This window comes from Onychomys torridus, chromosome 6 (genome assembly GCF_903995425.1).
Source record: "Onychomys torridus chromosome 6, mOncTor1.1, whole genome shotgun sequence".
Taxonomy (NCBI): domain Eukaryota; kingdom Metazoa; phylum Chordata; class Mammalia; order Rodentia; family Cricetidae; genus Onychomys; species Onychomys torridus.
The window spans coordinates 45,888,027-45,910,261 of record NC_050448.1 but is presented as its reverse complement, the minus strand read 5'-3'; the positions used below and the strand labels follow the sequence as shown (position 1 = coordinate 45,910,261).

The following is a 22,235-nucleotide window of genomic DNA, read 5'->3' as shown; positions in this document are numbered from 1 at the left end:
TGGTTGACATAAGGGCTCTAGCAGCCTCCAGACCTTCTGTACTAACCAGTTGAGTATACTTGGATGAGTTACTGACCCCTCTCTGAGTCTCCTTGCTTATCTGTGAAAAGGTCATTGTCCTGCCCATGCCAAAGGCCACAATCAGAATTGGAGGAGGAAATGCCTGTTAAGCCTTAGTAATGTAGACTAGGTTATAAGGCCTCAGTACAGGATGGCTATTTTCTCCCCCTGATGACATGTGTTTGTTTAGAAGTTGAACAGGTTAATATTTTAGAATCCTTATAAAAACACAAGCCATGCTAAAGTTCAGCAAACCCTTGAAGCCTTTGGCCTCAAGTTGAAATCAGGCTAGAACTCTCATACACTCTCAACAGTATTGGATTTGAAAATGTAAGTGTGAGATTCTTTCATCTTTCTTTCTTGTTGTTTTTATTTTATAATTTAATTTAATTTTACATATCAGCCATGGATCCCCCTGTCCTCCCCTCTCCTGCCACCCCCACCCTGCCTTCCCCCCAGCCCACCCCCCATTCCCATCTCCTCCAGGGCCAAGACTCCCCTGGGGATTCAGCTCAACCTGGTAGATTCAGTACAGGCAGGTCCAGTCCCCTCCTTCCAGGCTGAGCAAGGTGTCCCTGTGTAAGCCCCAGGTTCCAAACAGCCAGCTCATGCACTAAGGACAGGTCCGGGTCCCACAGCCTGGATGCCTCCCAAACAGTTCAAGCTAATCAACTGTCTCACTTATCCAGAGGGCCTGATCCAGCTGGGGGCTCCTCAGCTATTGGTTCATAGTTCATGTGTTTCCATTAGTTTGGCTATTTGTCCCTGTGCATTTTGCAATCTTGGTCATCTTTCTATTTTTAATTTTCTTTCATGTTGAAGTGCTAGTTGAATGTACACTCTATTAGCCAGTTTGTCCTCACCTTGTGTCCACAATTATGCTTGCCTCCTGTGACTAAAACCAAACACAAAACAGGGCTAACTTTCAAGCTCTTGGGTCTGTACAGCAGACATCTGTGCATTTCATTTCTCAGTTAATCAGAGGACCAGCCTTAACCTATCTAACTATCTCTCAAATACAACCTATTTCTTAGCCAAAAGATACCATATGCAACTGTCAAGTTTACTTATTCATTTTTGCCTTGTCAGGATTTATTTTCCAGGTCTTTTCAAGCTAGCAAATGACTTAACTTCCTTTGAACTTTTACTTACTTCTCAAGCAAATATTTTCCATCATCAACTTGATCTAAAGGATTCTGTAATCTTTTCAGTTCTTCCTGTAAAAAAGAAAAAAAATCAAAAATTACTAACTTGTAATTTTGGCAGTATTATCTGAGAGCGGCTGTCAGCAGTACTGAGACAAGCCGTCGCTGAGTCTGCAAGGGAAGCAGCAGCGACTGGAAGCAGCAGCGACTGTGTGCTCTTTACACACGCATTACAGTGTAATCCCTGCCTTAACTGGAATACAATATTATCATGTAAATGGATTGAGTGTTTTCATCACCAAAGAGAAAGCCTCCTGTTACTTTTCCAGGTTGGGTATGTTTTTATGAGTTCACATACATATACTCTTTCCAAATGTATGAGTTCACAGTAGTTTACCATTTGCTGACTGTGGCTCTAATGAATGTGTGCTGGGATTGGCCATACAACAAACTTTCTCTCTTGTCTCTTAGTAACCTTTTTCCATGTAGTCCACATGTGCACTTGTACACATGCGCGCGCGCGCGCACACACACACACACACACACACACACATACACACCACACACACCCTCCTCTGAATTTTGAATATCTGTAGTCACTGTGATCTCATCAACTACAGAGATATTACAGAAAATGACATGGGTTCTTGGTGGGACTTCCAGCAGGTCCCAGGCTTAATAATCATGGAAGAAGAACTGTAAAGAAGGCTTATAGTATTCTCTTCCTGGAAGACCATTCCCTGAGGCCCTGCTATGGGACCTGTTCTCTGAAAGTGCTGAAGTGCCCAGTCCCCAAAAGAAAGGCACAATCAGAGCTGAAATGATCCCTCACTGCTGGGGGCTGGGGTTATTCATCTAGGATTTCAAAGGGCTCCAATATCCCAGGTGCCCAAGTCTCTTGTGCAAAGCGGCATAATTTTTGCATATCTTTGTATATTTCCTACACATCTCTTTGCGCACACTTGACGTCATACCTGCACTGCACTGCACATTCCAGAATTGACCTACCTCCACCTCTCTCCACAGTCCCTCTAACCTTACCACTGGGCTGTTCCTAACTTCAGTTCAACATCAGCAGAGGCCTCATCCTTGAATTCCTTTGAACACTCCCTAAATTGTTTTGTTTTAGCTGAACCATGCCTTGTGGTTCTGGGAACAGCTAAGTTCTTGTGAGAGCAAAATCAATAGACTGTTTAGAAAAGCGTTTCAGCATTTAGAGGATTTTACCAATGACAAACATGGCTGAGTCTCCCTCAGGATGCCTTCTCCCTGAAGCCCTCTTAAGAGGGAACCATTTCTTCCCTGCAAACTACATGCTACTTGGTCTAGAGACAGGCTGGGTCCTCCTTACTCCTGATTCCGTCTTCTAGATTCTCTCCACTCCTCCATAACCTCAGTACCTTTAAAACATGTCAGTTACCCACTCCAGGCTCTGTTTGCCCTGTCTGCCATTCTTACTGCTATTTACCCAACTTCTTATGGGATTTCATCCAGTCTGGACAGAAAAATGCATTGATAATTGACAGGAAGGTAGGTAACAGACCAACAGAACATCCTTCTCAAATTTGTATTCAGCATTTTGCTTTTACAGTAAAATTCCTCCTTCAATTCTATAAGCTTATTCTTCACATCTGTCTTCTTGTCTCCAATCCTTCCCTCTGACTTTGTCATACTTCATCACACCTTTCAATGCCATAATCAGTAAACGAAAGTGATACAGATGGTAGTGCTGAGCTCACTTTTACAGAGAACCAATGTGTGTGTGTGTGGGGGGGGGGGATCCTTAATTATCTTTGAAAGCCAGAGGTGAATGTGTAGGCTTCACGCCTTCCTTCTTATCCTCCACATTGCGGTTAATAAAGAGCACCTGCTCTTGGTAGACTTCACGCTTTCTTGTCCATGGTGCGCTGTGGTGTGCATTGTTTCTTTCATTTCCTGGGGCACTCAGAGAGAAGGGCAGGAAGGAAAGGGTTTGCACACTCTGTGCCAGGCACTTTCCTCCATGTTTCAGTTGTGGGCGTCTACTGGGGGCAGGGGACAAGCTTTGATGTACTGCTTCCTTCAATCTGACTACCAGTGTTCTAGGAAATTATATTAAACATAAGGTCAATGACTAACCAAGCTTTCCCAACAGCTGCTCTACTGACTATTTGGAGGACTGATTGCATCATTTGGTTATTTAAGCTAACTCTACAACCCACCCCACTTCAGCTGGCCTGGAAGTTTCAAAGCATATCCTCATTTTCTCAGCAATGAATTAGGAGGTTGGCTTGCTCACCAATCCCATTGGGAGTTGCCTTTGAGAAAGCTGTTTTATCATTGAACACATGTACAAATAGTCTCTGCCATCATTAGTTTCTACCACCAGCCTTATCTGTGTCTGATTTTGTAATTGGCAATGTTTTTATTGTTGTTATTTTTTCCAGAAACCATTAGTAGCTCCTTGATGTTGTGGGGATGGATTCCATCCCACAGCTAAGGTCTTAACACAGTAGAAGAAGCCTCTCTCTGCTTTATCTCCACTTTGCCCATACTGCTATAAGCCTGCTCAGATGAAATGCCACATGGTTCCAGAAGGTACATATTCTCCTCTATGACATTCAGTGACTACGCCTTTCCATCTTTCTCTTAGCTCATCCCATTCTTCCTTCAGGAAGACTCTAACCCTATACCCTCCACAAAGGTCTTCCCAACCTTCTAGAAGGGTTGCTGTCTCCAGTCCCAGTTCCTCAGCAACCTGTCATCATTCCAGTTTGCATTTTACTCTCTACCTGCCTCCCCCACCAAATTCCTGGGGCCTAGGGCTACTGTTTAATCACCTGGTGTATCTACCCCCAGAATGAAGCATTTACAAGTGGCTTAATAAATACATGTTGGGTAAATGAACTGAATCTGTTGTGGCAATTATGGAGACACTTTAGTAATGAGAGGCTTGCAGTCTCTGCTCTCCCACATGGTCCCTTTACTGTTCTCCACTGTTCTCCATGTCCTGGGGAGCTTGTGACTTGGGTTTTTATCAGCCATGTCCCTTTGTCCATGGCTCTTGGGAGGGAGGCACCGAGGTGAGACAGAGAGAGCAGTAGAGGGAAGATGTCAGCAGATGATGCTCTTGCTGGAACGCATCTTGCCGGGAGGTGAAGGTCACAGCTACCAGTGGCCTCTCTCATGTGGCATTTCCAGCCACAGGCCTATTACTTCTTCCTCTCCTTCCTCTTCCAGCATCTTCCCTCCCTCCAGCCATTCCCTCACTTCCTCTCCCTTCCTTTTCCTCCTCTCCTCCTCTTCCTTTCCCTTCTTTCACACGATCCATTGATAGCTCCAGATTCTTCCCCAAGCCTGGTGTGTTATCCTACACCCTGCCCTCACGTTCTTGTACTTCTCCAATCACCTTCTTAAGTGAGTTACCTGTTTCAGCCTTGGCCCTGGCTAGAAATGCCAAGAATCCTACATTGCTTTTGTTTGCCCCACCTGGAAATTCCAACAAGTACAACGAATTAATCAGTCCAAATAAATAACAGAGTACCATGTCTTCTCAAATCTGGCCCATGGTAGGAGAAGCTGTCCCAACACAAAGCTCCAAACTTACTCCATGGTTCAGTTTCACTCAAAAAATAATAGGGCAATCCCTACCCTACTCTATTTAGCCACTGTCTTTTAAAAAAATTAAGCTCAATAATACTTCTGCAAAATACAAGTTGAATTGTTCAGGTGCAACCCATATACACAGCACTGCAAATTCTTCCAAATGAAATCTGTTATGAGCGGTGAGGGAGCGTGAGCTATACCGCCGTGGTGAACAATGGTGAATAAAACCCGACTACTTGTCATGCTTCCCACCGCCAAGAGAGTTTTTCTGAAGTAACTTGGGTGTGAAACATTAGAATGAATGGCCAAGAGGGCATTTGACTTCTTGTGTCTCTTCCTCCTCCCATCCTAATCTTGCCAAGCGTTCTGTCAAGCACAGTGGGATAGAGCCAAGAGTCTGGCAAGTTCTCTGTGGCCCTATACTCAACTACTGGACCTGCTCATTAATCACTCTTGTCTGTTGGTTTTCTTTATCTCTACTCCATCTGTGTTCTGAATAAGTAGGCTATGTTGTTTGGACAGGTTTAAAACAAAAAAACCTTTTCAATATTGCTTTTCCTCTAAAGTGCACTTACATCTAAACATAACCTCTTAACTCTTCTGAATTGCTCATTGGCCATGTTATTCCCAGCACGGCCCAGAGCATCTAGGGAAAGTTAAAATGTGAACATAATCTACAATTCAGTTCATTCTATGGCAATGGGAAACAAGTCCAGTGGCACTCACATAAATCAGGGGTTTTTTTTTGTGTGTGTTGGGAATAATTTCATATTAACCTAAGGGTAACTATTTAACAAAAGTTAAAAGCCAAATGTACTTTTGATGCTTTTGACTACTTAATCATTCAATTAAATATTAATAGGTTTTTCCACCAATCCCCCCACCTAATCCTTTTTTAAATGGAAGTATATTAAGAGTGCTAAAATAGGGGGTTACTAATGTTTGCATAATTTGGAAAAGTAGAAGACATAAAATCTATACTAATTTTAGCTCTGCATCATTAAACATGAAATATTGATTATTGCCCTTTGTAACGGGGTTTATGAAGCTAGCTAGGCTGCTGTGTCCACATAAAGTGAGTCTGATTCTTTGCCCTCGGACCCCAGTGGCTGTAAATGATGCCCCTTGGTGACAGCTGGGAGGCAGGCATTCTGATCCACAGCCTTAGGAGATGCATTTCCCAGATTAGACCAGGGATGACCCAGCTGCACAGCTCAACTTCAGAAAATTAAACTGGAGGGAGTCCAATCTCTGTTGAAATAACTGTGTGAATTACAACGCTTCCATGGGCCTTGTTATAATGTAAATGTGCTCACAATTTACTGCCTTTTTCCCCATCCCTGCTGTGAATGTGGGCATTAATAGTCATCCCATATATTTAAAGGCAAAAAGGCATCAAAAATAAAAATGCAAGACTTGTGCTTTCTCCCTTGGAAGAAGGGATGTGAGTTTTCTTTTTCATTTCTTTTTCTTTTGCCATTTTCTTTTTCTTCTTTAAAAATTTTCTGTAAAAGGAGCATACAGTTTGTTTATGTATTATGCATTCATGTTCTTTACGGCTGGCAGATCTGTAAATTTCACACCAGGAAGTTACCTAGTAGCTGAACATGAATTTCTGTGTGAGGAAAAAAATGGCTAATGTGACATAAACAGCTCATTTAAGGGACTCATTCAGGTAAGTTATGGGCACATAGGTGAGGTAGTAGACTTCAAAAGACATTTTCCTTTTTCCAGCACTCTGAAGACATTTTCACAGTCCTTCTACTTGCAGAGTGGCTGTGACTTACAGTGGTGATCATCAGGTAAGGGGTTGAGTGAGTGCAGGGTCTCCCTGTGCCTGTTCATAGCAGAGTTTTATGACCAGTAATCTTAGAGACTCACTAACGTAAGACAGTAAGGGAACTATCATCCCTCAGTCTTGATTCCTGTCTGGCCAGCCATATTACCCTCACAGGACACTCTAGACTTTAGCTGCCAAATATGAGTGTCAAACACCTAAATACATTTGAACAAATGCCTACGGATCATGTTATATAAAACTCAGTTTAAACTTCTGAGTCATTGTCTTAGGTCCCTGGGTGTGAGATGATCTCAGTTCTTGGGATTCTCTTGGAATGCACAGTGGTTTTAGAAAGACACACTGACAATGATGTCATTTGGGTCAGCCCTTTGCCCACATCTAAATAAGCTGGTGGGATGAGTCAGCCCCATGCTATTTTGAAAAATATACATCAGAATGAAAGGTCCTTTCTGTTCTTTTCTGAGCTGGAGGGTGGTCTCATGAGATTTTGGTGACTTCAGAGCACAGATGTCCTTATGCTATCCCTGTAAAATGAAAACACTCACTGTAAAGAATCTTACATACTGGAATAAATCCAGAATGTAAGACTGTTAAACATTATTAGTAATGATTTTAAAGTTGTCGCTTTACTCAAACTTTATTTAGGGGGCTGATGAGGTGGCTACAAGAATAAAGGCACACGGTTAACCCAAACAACTGGGGTTCGATCCCCAGGGCCCACAGAGTAGAGGGAGAATAGACTCCAACAAGTTGTCCTTCAGTCTCAACACTCATGCCTTGGCACTCACACATGCATACAGGCGGCATGTGTGTGCATACATTTGAACACATACACACACATACACAATTTTTTCAGAAAGTATATTCAGTTTCACAACAGGATAGCCACAAAAGAAAATCAACTGTAACTGAAATACTAGGTACAAATATTTTTGCACTTTATGTATTTTTATATTCTGGGAGAAAAAAGAATCCCAGGGACCATGCTTCAAACTGAGAATTCAAATATAAAGAGCACATAATCTCATACATAACCACTTCTCAGAATGCAGATGGAATAGCAAATGTGGATAAGTCAACCCATATCCCAACTTCAGATTTCCTGTGCCATGAGACCACAGCAAAATGCTGGCAATCAGAACAGCATGCGGCTCCCACATGCTTACACCTGATTCGGGAATACATCTCTTTGCAGTGTAGCAAACCTTCATCGGGGGGCGTCTTCCTAGCCCAGTTGGAAAATGTGTTGTGTTCCTTACGTACTCACTGAGTAAGAGAGGGGAAGCCCCCACCCTCTCCTGCCCCCTCTCCTCTTCCCCCCTTCTCCCACCACCAGTATTCAGGGCCTCGTTACTACTCACCAGAACTACCATAGAAAGGCCACATTGCCTTTATTTTCAATAACTTAATTCTCTGATCTTAAAACTCACTGTTGGCCTAAATTTAAAAAAAAAAAAAATTCAGAATTAAAAACACCCCTAGCTCCCCAACAACACAGTTTTGTCTCTTTATCACCAGAAATCCTTCAAATTTCCTTTCAAAATGTGATTTATGTATTTGAGCATTTCCTTCTGCAGCTAATTGTATTTCGTTTCTTTGAACTACTGTTATGATTGCTAACATCTGATGACTTTTATTACTTGCACAAAGCACCTTTTAACATCATCTCTGCAGGGGCTGGCTGGAAGCGCAGTCAGCACAATGTTTGCCATGCACACATGAGGACCTGAGGTCCATCTCCAGCAGCCACCTGGAAAGCTCACAATGCTGTGCATGCCTATAGCACCAGCATTAGGTGCAGCGAGACAGACAGGTCACTGGAGCTTGCAGGCCAGGCAACCTAGGCTAGTCAGGAAGCCCCAAATCTCCCAGAATGACTGACTAGAACAACAGAGTGAACAACTCTGGAGAAACGACACCCAAGGATGACCTCTGGTCACCAAAACACTGATGCAAGCACGCACCATGTGTGTGTGTGTGTGTGTGTGTGTGTGTGTGTGTGTGTGTGTGTGTGCAAACACTCACATGCCTGCACATAAATGAACATTCACACATTCCCATATACACTCAAAATTACGTCTGCAAAAGAGTCAATTAGCCAATGTGAGTGGCCTGATTCTGTAACCCCAACCCTTACCACTCTGGTCCCATGAACGTGCTAAGGCAGAAGGTAGTGTAATCAGTGACATTATCTCACCAATGGTGCTCATAAAGAAGACTGTGCAATGATTTGTGATATACTCAGATTTACTGTCTGGCACAGTCATGTTACTTACCTGCTTGCTGTGTGATCTTAGGTAACCCACCTTCTCCCCCTAGGTCTCAGCTTCATCATTCACAGGGTCATCCATGATCCATCATGGTATCAGTGGCTACCACACATTGTTATGAAAGATTAATTATGATGACAAATTTAAAGGTGTTCTGTCTACTCTTTGGTGCTCACCAACCTTAAATTCTCCTTAAATTTCAGTGAAGATAGCAGGTATATTTCACTTATCATTCTTGTGGTGCACTGTACTTCTCTTCTGGCTGTGTGACCCCCCTCTGAGCCTAAGTTGCATCTTCTATAAAACAAGGAAAATGTTCATTTGTATGAAATTTCAAGAATTGCTAAAAAGGATGATCCTCTAACTTCATGTGACTCATTGCCTTGCTCTAGACATGAGTTAACTTCCCTGCTGTTTCATTCTTTACTATCATTCTCTCTCTCCCACTTGGTTAAAATATTAGCATGCACATAGATACCTTCCCTGGCTCACCCTAAATCCAGATCTTTCTCTTTATTTCCTAGTTGTTCAATTCAATTTCCCCTGTCCTTAGTTGAGACGTTATTGCTCACCAAAGTGAGCCACTTTATATACAAACATTGTTAGGATGGTCGCCTGCCTAGACCCTCTCTCCCTCTCCATCACTCGATCCTAAGCCCTTAAGCCTCACAGGAAACTCAGAGAAGACTCTTCTCCCTACTGTGGCTGCCCATTCATCCCCTTCCCCTGACCTTTCTGCCCTCACCACACACAAACCTCTTAGGGCTTTAGAATCTGAGGTTAAGACCTAAGCATCTCAGCATCTTTGGATGAGTCAGTCTCAATCCCTGGATGATTTAATAAAATGTGATAGCCAGGCAGGGTGGCACACACCTTGAGTCTCACCACTCAGCAGACGGGCAGGATAAAGTGAATCCTTAAACAGAAGAGCAAGAGTGGCACATTCTACAGTGTGCAGTAGTGCACATAGATCATCATCAAAGAGCTCCTTTTTGTCCCCATAATTTTCCCTGTTTTTTAGCTACCTGGAGGACAGTTTTAGAAAGTGTCATACCTGGGGACATACCTTGGAACCTGGATGTTAAGACCCAAAAGACACACAAACACAGCTACTGTCCCAATCCCACCCATGTTGCCCTGAAAGTTCAATTTAAATTTTCCTCTAGAAAACATCCATTAAAATTAAGAAAGACAGTGAAAAGGGATGCAGTACATCAAGGAGCTTTCCTTTAGCCATTTGGTCATCATCCCAGTCATTATTGAGCAAATGTAGTCAAGTGTCAGGCACTGCCCTTTGTGTGAGACTGAAGTGGAGGAGACAGTGGACACAGCCCCTGTCCTCCTGCAGGGTCAAGTGTCTAGCATTAGGAGAGGAGGAAAGATGACTTGTAGGAGCTGTTGAAAATGTTCATTATCAAAAATTGGTTTATACATTTTGAGGCTGGGAGCAGAGTGTAGCTCAATCACATAAGCCTGTATGCTATAACAGAGTTTGAAAGACATTCTGGAGAGGGCTAAGAAAGGTGGATTTATGAGCTCCTGGGGGCTGCTGCTCCTCATTGGCTAAGTTGAATGGTGTACCAACATGTAGAAAGTGGAAGGAGCAATGGAAAAAGCCAATAGAGTTCAAAGATTACCTGCCATGGTTGGGAATTAGGGGTGGTGAGTACATTCATTGACCAAGAAAAGTCAAGCACAGAAGAGAACAAAAGGTAATGTGTCAGAGGGGGCTTTGTCTGAGCCATGACACCATTGCCAATAAGAACGCCCAATTTCTCCCCGCATGTTTTAATTGATTAGCAACCACTGAGTACCACATAGTGGCTAGTAACACCTGGAAGGCAGCGTTTGTGGAAAACCAATCCTTTGGAATCATACATTCTAAACCAAGTGTTGATTTTCTTCAATAGACAAATCCACACAAGGAGAAAGTGACATGAGGATCATGTAAACAGAATATCATGGCTTAAAACCAATAAGAAATTTCCAGCAAGACATCACTATTCTGTTCACACAGGAAGTCCCTATTAGTGCTCATTATACTTCAAGGTCTTACCATTCTCCAAACTGCATCACAAGTAGGTGAAACACTGATGTAAAGAAGTGTTTTATCCTAAAGCCAAGCTATATCAGAATTGATGTTTCCTCTTCAGACTGTGGTAGCAGAAGTCTGGAATGTATGGAAAGAATATCCCAATCCCAAAGAAGACATCAAGCCTCAGTTGAGCCTGCCATTACAACTACTTTTAGCGTATTTAGGTGTTAGGTGTTAATCTCTATGTGGTCACACGATTGACAAAACTATACACACACACACACACACACACACACACACACACACACATGTAGAGATATATTCAAGGACAAGTGAGTCATCTAAGGATGGAGGACAAGGAAGAATAGGGATCAAGAGGAAAAGCATGGAACAGTGTCCTCACTGTCCAGCACTGCCTGAGTCCATGAGTGTGGCCCGAGGTCCAGTGGAGAGCTCTCATTCCCAGCTTGGCTAGTAATCTCCTTTCTCTTCACCATTCTCGTTAACTCCTGGCCAGGCTTCTTATTCTGCATTTAGTATGAAATTGTTGCAGTTGGTATTAGCGAAGTCTTCATGGCTAGCATGCTAAGTTCTCCAGCGACTGTGGCTTCCTGATGCCTATGTAGGAACAATGCATTCTCACCATGTTGGGAAGCCCCTTCAAGACCATGTTTCTTCTTTTCCATGAAGTGGCTACAGCGCAGTCTTCACTTACACTGTTGGTTCTATGGAAATCTTTCAAATCCTCCCTGAGGAATGTGCCAGCCAGAATGAGTCAGAAGACTGATACACAGAGTAGTTTCCAGGCAGCCAACATCTGTGGAGGTGCATTCTGGCCCTGGCTATGTAACAACTATGAAGTAGAAAGCCACTGAATCCATAATGCCACTGTTAGAGGCTATCACATTACCCAGCATTAACCCAGTTGTAAATTGAACAGAGTCAAATACATTCTGAAACATTCCCTTAAGGGAAAGAGTCTGACATTTCACCCCACCATGCCACATACAGAATAATAAAGGTGCTTACTCTGGGCAAGAGGGTTTTGAAGGTATCAATAGAGGAGTTATAAGCTTTAATATACCTTGGAATTCAGTTAGCTACAATTTCATGGTGGCTAAATAATTTATGGTAATTGACAGTTCATTAGATTGTAATTCACCACCTCCAAACCTATGGATTTCCTAGTATCTTTTAAAACACACATTTTCAAGGTGAGGCATGGCATTTGCTATGTTCGTTGCTCCCACAACTGTCTGATTTTATGAGTTTAGAATGTATGCTCTTGCTTAAACCTGGATCATTTGGAGGTTTTCCCCTAACACAGAGACATAAACCTAGGAACATTGTACTATATATCATTAAGCCTCCTGATTCCAACATGTCTGGTGTTAGCTGAACACAATCTACTACATGTGCTTTGGTGGTACCCAATTCACCCTGCTGCACAAGCAGACAGTAGATGTGCCTGCCAATGCACATGCCATGTACACAACACATGGACAGCCTGGTGGATTATCAAGCAAATTCTTATAATTGTTCTCCAAGGTAAGACATAAAACCTTGACAAAAGTGCCCCGCCCTGAGTATAGTTCCCTTCTCTCCTTCTTGCTGTGCCCTTCTTACAAAGCTGGGGATGACTTTGAACTTCTGATCATCTTGCCTCCACCTCCTGCTGGTATTACAGGCATGAGCCACTATGCCCAGTGTCATGCAGTACTGGGGATCACACCTAGCAATTATTGCAAACTAGGCAAGCACTTAGAAATTGAACTACATCCCCAGCCCATAAAACTCATTATTTTGAAATAATTACAGATTTATAGAAAGTTCTGAAAAATGTTCAACAGGAACATTTATTTTGTCAGGGGTGGAAACGTTTTATTTGATTGTTTTAAGGCAGAGTGTTACTGTGTAGATCAGGCTCATCTCAAAATTGCAACAGTTTTCCTGTCTGCCTCCCAAGTGCTGGGATAACAGGCCAGTGCCACTGCACCCAGGAAGCATCTTTTATTTTAATAACTGGCCTTAATCCTGACTCTTGATATAAGGGATTATAAGACCTTTAGCATTTCCAAATTATAATAATACCTTTCATATATTAATGAGATGACTGGTGATTGGGTCCCTAAATGGTTTCAGGATGGGGCTGGCTGTTTTATTAACTAATGATCACTAAAAAATGGATTAATCAATTGTGCTCATGCAATGGAACCTACATAAAAATTCCAACCAATGGGATGCAAAGACCTGGCAAAGATGTGGCGATCCTGGGAGACATCTCATCTGGAGAGGGCTTAGAAGCTCCAACCTCTTCCCATAATGCTTTGTCTTATGCATAACTCTCATTTTTCTGTGTCTGAACTGCAATCTTAATAAGAAACCATTAAAGTGCTTTCTTGAGTTCTTTGAGAAAGTTGTCTATCAGGATTGAGGGGTGTGGGAACCCTCAATTTGTGCCTGTCAGACTGAAGTATAGAAGGTAACCTGGGACTTAGGAACAGCCATGGCAGTGGGGACAGTCTGGCTGGCAGGAGACCTTTAATATATGGGATTTGGCAGCTAAATACCAACATATGCAGTTGCTGTCCACAAAGAGATGGAGATTTGTTTAGTATAAAACCTAAACTGAAACAACAACAAAAATATACACATTTGGTGTCAGAAATGTTGTGAATGTAGAGATAGGTTTGCTTTTACATTGATAATTCACAGAATTTTTTAATTTCATCAGTTATACTGACACATGTGTGGCTCTGTATATTCATAGGGCACCTCATATGCAGCTTTGGTAACTACATCCTTCATCAACATACGGAACTGTCCTCTCACCATAAGGCTCCTCATAGTACCCCTTTATAGCCCCAAACATCCCCTCTCATCTTAAGTCCCTGACTCTTGACAATCATTCATCTGTTTTCCATCTTTATTACTTCTTTAAGGAGATCAAGAGTGAATTAATATAGCATAAACCTTTGAGAATGCCTTTTCCCACATAGCATCATTTCCTTTGATCCATTCACATTGTCTAGCAAGAGCTGTGCTCCTTTATTGTTGAGTAGCCAGCCATCATATATGGATTTGCTGGTTGGCTTAATGATTGATTCATTGAAGAAGACACAGGATGAATCCAATTTTTAGCTATTCTAACAAAGCTGCTTTGAACATTTATATGGATTTTTATATGAACATAGCTTTTATTTCTGCATAATAATCAGGAGTGCAACTTCTGGATTGTATGCTCAGTGTGTGTGTGTGTGTGTGTGTGTGTGTGTGTGTGTGTGTGTGTGTACATATTTATTTTAAAAGAGATTAGTTAAGGTATTTTCCAGAGTAATTGTACCATTTCACATTCATACCAGCAATACATGAGTGACCCCATCTATTTGAGTCCTTTCTAGTATCCTACACATCCCACTTTAAAAATTAATAATAGTATTGCACTAATTTATAGATTCTCTCTGCATTGTTTTCTTTCCTTTACTGTTAGTTCATGAAGATCCCAGGCAGGTTAACTACAGAGTTTCCTAGTCTGGTTTTTCTGAGCATACGCTCATATGAACTTCAATTAGTAGCTGGATTCAGAGACTTAGTCAGTTATACTCTGATCCTCTGGTGAGATACAGGCTGTTCCCCAGGTGTGTTTTCACAAGAGGCTGAGTGATCTGGTATCTTCTGTACCTCTGATGACTGTGGCCCTGGAAGCTCAGCACCTAAATCTATTCATTTGTGTGTGGAAGGTGTGGAACATGGTCATATGTTAATTATGTGCTCATATGTTAATTACATGTTTTTATTTATTGTGTGAAACAGTTGTCAAAAAATCCTTTCCTTTCTCATTTGCTTTGTACAGTAGTCACGGGGTAAACACTAGTGTTTTCCCTTCTTTCTCAGTCTTTAGAATAATAAGATTCTTTGCCATCTTGTACACTTGCCCAATATATTTTAACATCACTAAGAACTCATGAATTTGAACAGATGCAATCTTTCTTTTCTTACTATGCTGGATATTTCTAATAACTATTGTTTTCTTACTACTAAGGCTCAAATTGTGGGCTGAGGATGTAGCTCTGTTGGAGTATTTACCTGGCTTGAATGAATACCTCCCTAGGTTTGATTCCCATCACTGCAAACTGAGTATGGTGTAATCCCAATACTTGGAGGTGGAAGCTGGAAGATCAGGCATTCAAGGTCATCTTTGGCTACATAATGAGTTCAAGGCCAGCCTGAGCTCTATGAGATCCTGTCTCAAAACAAATACGAAAAGGCCAAAATAATTCCACCTGGAGTCAGTGGGAGCCTGTCCTAGTTAGCTCTGGAGTCTTTTTGACCCATGCCTTGTAATATCTGGAGACTTCTTGACTATTGGCTGTGACAAACTTGTCTGGACCTGCACAGTTCCTGCCACAAACCCGGAATTAAGCATTTTCTCCCAGAAGTACCGGCTCCTTCCAACAGGAAAGGAATTGATGTTCGGTAGATATCATGTTTGGGTGTAACTCCAATGTTCTGTTCCTTTGCTTTGGTGTTCTTCCTTGGGGAGAAAACTCCTTGGATCTTTCTGTGTGCTTTCAATATTTGGCCTATTGTCTAAGACTCTTTTACCCCATCCCTTAATTTCTTTTGCTTTTCAGCATTTTCCTTTTTCTTTTCCTTTTCTCTTATGGAATCACCTGTGTACTTCCTCAGTCTTGCATTTCTATTAGCTTAATGTTCAGTTCTACAATTTAAAAAAATGTTTTTGGTTCTGTTACTTCCTTGGCAGAGATGAGGACTCTTAGATAAACTCTCCACTACAGAGAAGAATAAATGAAATTGAAGTGGCTTTTTAAAACTGCTCTAAAAAAATTCTCTCTTGCTCTGCTTCAGCTGAGACTTCAGATGTCTGAGGCTTAGAAAACTCTGGGCTGTGAGAAAGATGTCACTGCTGACAGGGGGTCCACATCTAAATCTCCATGGAATCTTTGAGATGGCAAGCAGGACCTTAGTGCCTTTCAAAGCACTGGTGTTTGTCTCTACTTAAAGGAAATTGTTATAATTTATAATGTCTTTGCTCTCTGTGGGAAAACACTCAGGAGCAATCACCTGCAGGCCATTCCTTTCAGAGTTCTATGGCCAGGGCAGGCCCTTTTAAGAATAGGTTTTCAGAAAAGTATTACTTAACCCTTGAAGGTCTGTTGCCATACCTCTGTGGTGTTGGAGCAGGCTACATTGTGTGGCACACTTGGTGTCAGGCCTCCATAGTTATTACATCAGTAAATTAGCCCCAAAGCATAAGACATTCCATTGGCTAGTGGCATTTTAAAGAAGCAATTACAACACCAAGAAGTTTACCTAGCATCACACAAAACAGCCCAGCTCTTGAAGTCAGGCTTGGTCTAACTCCATGAGCATAGAGTGCATTACTTTCTGTTTGAAATCTGAAAACAACAAAACACACAGACCAATAGAACAGAATGGAGAGTGAGAGGCCAGCCCGTGCACTTGCAGGCAAGTTGCCTTTACAAAGGTGTTAAGAACAGTGACTGCTAAGGAAGAGTGTTTTCAGGAAATGGAGATGGGGGTATTAGCCACATGCTGAAGAGTTAACCAAGACCTTTATCATTCACCAGTTATAAGAAAAAACTCACAATTGATAAAATGACACTATGAAACTACCAGAAGAGAACATAGAGAAAATGCTTCAGGACATTGGAGTGGATAGGACGTAACCCCTAAATCTGAGGGAAGACAAGCAAAAATAGACAAATGGGATCATATCAAACTTTTGTATAGCAGAAGACACAATTGACAGTGTTCAGAAATAATCTACAGAATGTTGAAAGATATTTGCAAACATTACCAGGCAAAAAGTTATTATGCTGAATATGAAAAGAATTCTAACTCAGTAGCAAGAATCAACTCAATTAAAAATTGCCAGTAGGTCTATTTAGGACATACAGATGGCCAGAAGGCATGCAGAAAGAAAATGCTCAACACCACTAATCATCAGAGAAATCTTGTCAAAATCCCAAGGTGGTAAAACCATGCTCCACTAAGGCTAATCTCAAAAAGTCCTGGTGACGATGTGGAAGAGATGGAACTCTTCACATTGCTGATGGAAATATAAATTAGTATAATGATAAAGAAAACAGTACGAAGGTTCTTCAAAAGCTTAAAAATTGTGATTATCACATGATTCAATAATGTCATTCTTTGGAATATAGCCAAAAAAATTGAAATCAGTATGTGGAAGAGACATCTGCCATCTGTGTTCATTGCTGAACTATTCACAAAAGGCAAGAGATGAAGACAATCTAAACGTCCATCCGCTGAGGAATGGATAAAGTGTGATATAAATACACAATGGAACACTATTCACCCATAAAAAAATGAAATACTCTCATGGTGGCAACATGGGTGGAACTGAAGATTATTGGGCTAAATTAAATAAGCCAGGCACAGGAGAAGACATGCAATGTGATGTCACTCATATGCAGAACCTAAGAAGCGACCTCCCAGACATTAGGAGTATAATGGTGTTTAGCAGAGGCTGTGGAGGGCAGTGGGTGGAGGGATGGGGAAAGACTAGTCGATGAGGAAAGTTTCAAAGGAGAAGTAAGCCCTGCTGCTCTATGGATGGTATGGTGACCGCAGGCAGAAAGTATACTGTGTGCTGCAGAAAAAGAAGGTGGAATTGAAACGTTTTCATCATAAAGAAATGGCAAAGAAGGCAATGAACATGATAACCCTGATTTAAATGCTGTGCAATGTGCCAAAACATTACATGGTATTCTAGTAATATATATTAATATAATATAATATAAATATTGTTGTTTTATATATTGGCTACTTGTTTTTATGAATATGAAAATCTGAAAACAACCAGGCAAAAAAAATGCAGGTGTTGCTTTTGGCTTTGGTGAGTCAACTACTCTCAGCCATTTTACTGTACATTTTCAAATGCTGGCGACTCTTTCACTTTTCAGAATACATGGGATCCCTTCATATCATGAGGTTTCTTTGAAATCAACTTCTAAAATAACCGAGCACTTAAATGACAACTGATGTGGATGCAGCATGGAGTCAAAGTGGAACCTTTAGTCAGAGGTCAGCCATCTGAAAACTGTTACCCAAAAATCTGACAGTTCGATGAGTTACATGAACTATCAGCTCCATTTTCTAGCTGGATGGTTCAAAATAACAGTCAAAGGGCTAGGGAGATAGCTCGATGAGTCACAGCACTAGCTAGCAAGGCAAGAGGAACTGGGTTCTAACCTCTAGCACCCATGTAAGAAGCTGGGCATGGCTGAGTATGCATAGAACCCCAGCATTGCAAGTTAGGTGAGGCAGATCCCAGGAGTACACTGGCTGGCCAGCCTAGTGAGCTCCAGCTCCAGTGAGCGAAGGTGTCTTAACAGATGTAAGATGTAGAGTGGTAGGAGCCTTTGACATCCTTCTCTAGCTTCTGAATGCACATGCATGGGCGTACACACAGAGACCAAATGATAGTCCAAAGCTAATCTATAGAACTCCTGAAGTCTTAGTGCTTCAAGAGCACATGGCTGATGTCTGCTTCTGGTCCACGGTCACCATGGACCCACCTTGACTGCTGGGTTTTCACAGCATTGATCCTGGAAATGAAGTATCCACCACCCAGCAGAGTTTCCATCCTTCAAGGCCAAATAAACAAGTAACTGCACTAGGTTTTCTGGGCTGCTCTAACAAAATACAGTGATTTACTCTTTTTTTTTTTTTTTTTAATAATTCTGAAGCTAAAAGCCCAAGAGGAGGTGCCAGCAGGATCACTGTCTTCTGAGGCCTCTCCTGGACTTGCAAATGATTGTCCTGCTGTGTCCTGATGCCCCCCTGCTGTGTGCACACTTCCATTCTGTCTTTCCCTCTCCTTATTAGGACACCATTCTTGCAGAATTAGAGCTTCATCTTTATGACCTTGGCAGGAGTCTCTCTCTCTCTCCAAAAGCATTCTAAGGTACTGTGGTTAGGCTTCAGCATAGGAAACTGAAGGGAGCGCTGCTCAGTTCACAGACACCCAGGCACACAATGCCTCGGCTCTGTCCCATAAGCTCCCTCCCCTTTGTACCTGCTGCTGAAGCTGCCTTTTAAAGTCTAACAAAGTGAGAGTAAAAAGGATCATCAAAGACACTTAAGAGTGCACACATGTCATAGAAATCTGTGCTGTGGGGAGAATGGAGGCACACTGCCTGGGTGCTCATCTCTCGTCCATTAGCCTTCTTTCATGCCTCTACAGGGAGGAATTTCAAAACCACAAAGAGAAACCTGTCAAACTTCTTCCAAGAGACACCACTGGGCATGCAGGAAAGCATCCCATTAGGCAACAATTTCCCCTCTCTTACCTGGGGCCTTGTCCATCAAGGAGGAATTACAGCTTTGGGTATGAATGGAAACGATGAAGAATCGTTTTTTCCTGGACCTGGACTCAGCTGTGAATACATGAATCCCCCAACACTGCTGTCCTGATGAGAGCAGTCCTTCCACATCATTAAAACAGGACAGCAGGCCCAACATAGTCAGAAGGAAAATGTTAGACTCTTTAGCAACAGAGGGATTACTAATAGTTTACTATAAAACCTTGCAGTACTTCAGAAAGATCTTGGAATTGGCTTTTCCAAGTTTAGCAATTTACAACTAAAAGCTTTATTTATACCATTTCTACTGGGCATCGGATGGTGTTGTATCTTCTAAATGTCAAGAGATTGTCCCCTCTGCTGACCACGCAATGCTTAGAGAGCATCCTACACTATGCTCATGTGGAGATGTGCTATGCAGTTGAAACACTTTTTATTCCCCTGACTAGAGAAGAACTCCTCCATCCTTCTTCAACAGATCTCCATTTAAGCAGCCCTTTCCTTACTAAGATCAAAATTTAGAGAAAGGAGTCTGTGTCTGCTTTTGTCTTCCATAATACTCTTCAAACTGGCCCAGGAAGTGGGGATAGTCATCGATTGGAGGTGCTTTTCTTAGTCATTTTGTCTGGAGGTTCTAGGAGATATAGTAAGGCCAGCCAAGTGGTCCCACAACCGTGGATGTGCTAACCTATAAGGCAAGAGGACTTTGCAGACACTGAGATGGAGAAATTATCTTGGGCCTGCTGAGATCACAGGAGTCCACATATGATGGCAGCTGAGTCAGAGTCAGATAGAACTCTGGAGATGCTATGCTGCATCACTGGCCTCAGTGATGGAAAAAGGACTCACAAACCAAGGAATACTGAAATAGCCTAAGCAACAGCCTCTTTTCCAGAGCCTCCAGGAAAAGAAAGCCTTGTGCAGGTCTTGATTTTAGTTCAATGAAACCTATTTCACACTTTTGGCTTTTAGAACTGTCATCTAACATATTTGTGTTGGCTTAAGATACTTAGAGATCATTTTTCTAATAAAAATAGAAAAACAGGAAGTTTCACTGCATAGAGCCCCAAATGGGACTTGGGATATTGAAGGATGCCTGCTTTAAAGTCATCCATTGACATTATGAATTAGTCTTAATAGTTCCCAGATCTACTTGCTCAGACCAAGTTATCCAAGGATTGTCATATAACAAAACTAAGCCATGAGTGGATGCTGACACTAGTTATATGTCATGATTATATGTCTATGTATAAGTGTATAATAAAAATGTGTTATACTTAAACTTATGACACAGTTATACAGTACTACCTAACTGACATTCAGGCCTATCCCAAACATGTCCCAGATGACTTCCTATCTACCCCTGTGCTTAAATTTAATTGCTCCCAAAACATATGTGTCTCTACTGGGAAACTATATCTACCACTGTGCCTAAATTTCAGCATAATCTCTGGGGCAGTACTCAGTGAGAGCCATGTCCCCTAGACCCTGTGACTACAGTTTCTTACATGCGATGTTTGTTCAATAGTCTTTAAGAACCCATGGGATTTGGGGCACAATGCTTGTATTCAGATCTCAGCAACTCTAATTGATAGCTCCATAAACTAGAATATTCAGTTTAATGAACTCGGGGAGGGAGACATGAATGCTCATTTTATCATGTTTAAAATGGGAATAATAGCAATAATTACCATGTGTGGTTGTTATTGAGGCTTTTATGGATAAATAATTAAAAGTACTTAGAACAGCAATCACTACGTAGTAAGAAGCACCAGACATTTTATCATTATTTGTTATTGTTATTAATCACCATCACCCTGCTGTATGGCCACCATCAAAGCTGCAGTAATGAAGACAGCATAGTCCCTGTCCTCAAGGCACCTTCTTTCTAGTGGGAGGTCTGGGAAAGGAAGAAAGTCAATGTGAGTTGGTGAATGTCTTCACATGCGAGCAAGCCCTGCAAGCTTGTATGTGGACACGGAAGCAAAGAGGTGAAGACAGGTGTGGAAGTCAGTCTGCAGAAGGTAATGTTTCAGCTGTGACCTGAGAAGGACGGACTTGGTTGGTGTTATGGTTTAGATATAAAATGTCACTCATGACTCACATTATTGAATACTTGGTCTCCAGCTGGCACACTGTTGTGGGATGTTCTAGAACCTTTAGGAGGCCCAGTTGAATGAAGTGCATCATTCGAGGCAAGCCTTGTTTATATAGCCTTGCTTCATTTTCTCTACTACCTGATCTGCCTAGATGAGACCACACAGCCTCAAGCTCCTACCTTCATGCTTTCTCTACCATGAGGAGCTGCACCCTCAAACAGTGAGTCAGAAGAAATCTTCCCTCCCTTAAGTTCGTTGCTTCTTGTCGGTTTTTGGTCACAGTTTTAAGAAAAGTGAGTAGCATGAGTGGGTAAATGAGTCATAGGTAGAGGGCTGTGAGGCAGCCTGGAAAACAGACAAGAATGCTCTGATTAGGAGACTTAAGAAGAGGGGTGTCCCCTGAAGGAGGGACAATGCCTTAGGTAAGAGGCCACTCTTCTTGATTTACTGAAGCCTTGCAAGATGAATCCTATTTTTAGTACAACATGCAAATTCAAGACCATCATTCCTAGATGGTATGTGTAGGGGGAATCCATACTCTAGATTAAGGCCAACTAAGCATGAGAGAATGTCCAGCAGACACAGAAGACAGCGTTCTGCTTTTCTAAAGAGACATGTCTTGAAGAAATATTTTGAAATCTGGAAGACAACTTAGTCATTTGATAATAAGAAAATAATAACTAAATGGTATAAGAGTGGTAGAAAACAAAATTTCTAGAACTGTGTCAACTCTGATTACATACGAAAATCACCTAGACACCTGTGGAAATTCACAGGTAGCTAGGTGCCATCCTAAGCCTATTAAGTGAGAGTACATGTGGATGGGATGTATTCAAAAGCTTCATTGATGATGTCACACAAAGAGGGATGA

General features: G+C 41.8%; 1 protein-coding gene across 2 annotated transcripts in view; it reads right to left on the bottom strand.

Annotated features, from left to right (window-relative positions):
- LOC118585520 (IQCJ-SCHIP1 readthrough transcript protein) overlaps positions 1–22,235 on the bottom strand; it is a 745,628-nt gene that overhangs the window by 592,705 nt on the left and 130,688 nt on the right. For both annotated transcript variants that reach the window (XM_036190174.1, XM_036190175.1), the window contains exon 2: positions 1,213–1,277. In XM_036190174.1, the coding sequence (XP_036046067.1) occupies positions 1,213–1,277 (65 nt within the window). The remainder of the gene's footprint in view (positions 1–1,212; positions 1,278–22,235) is intronic.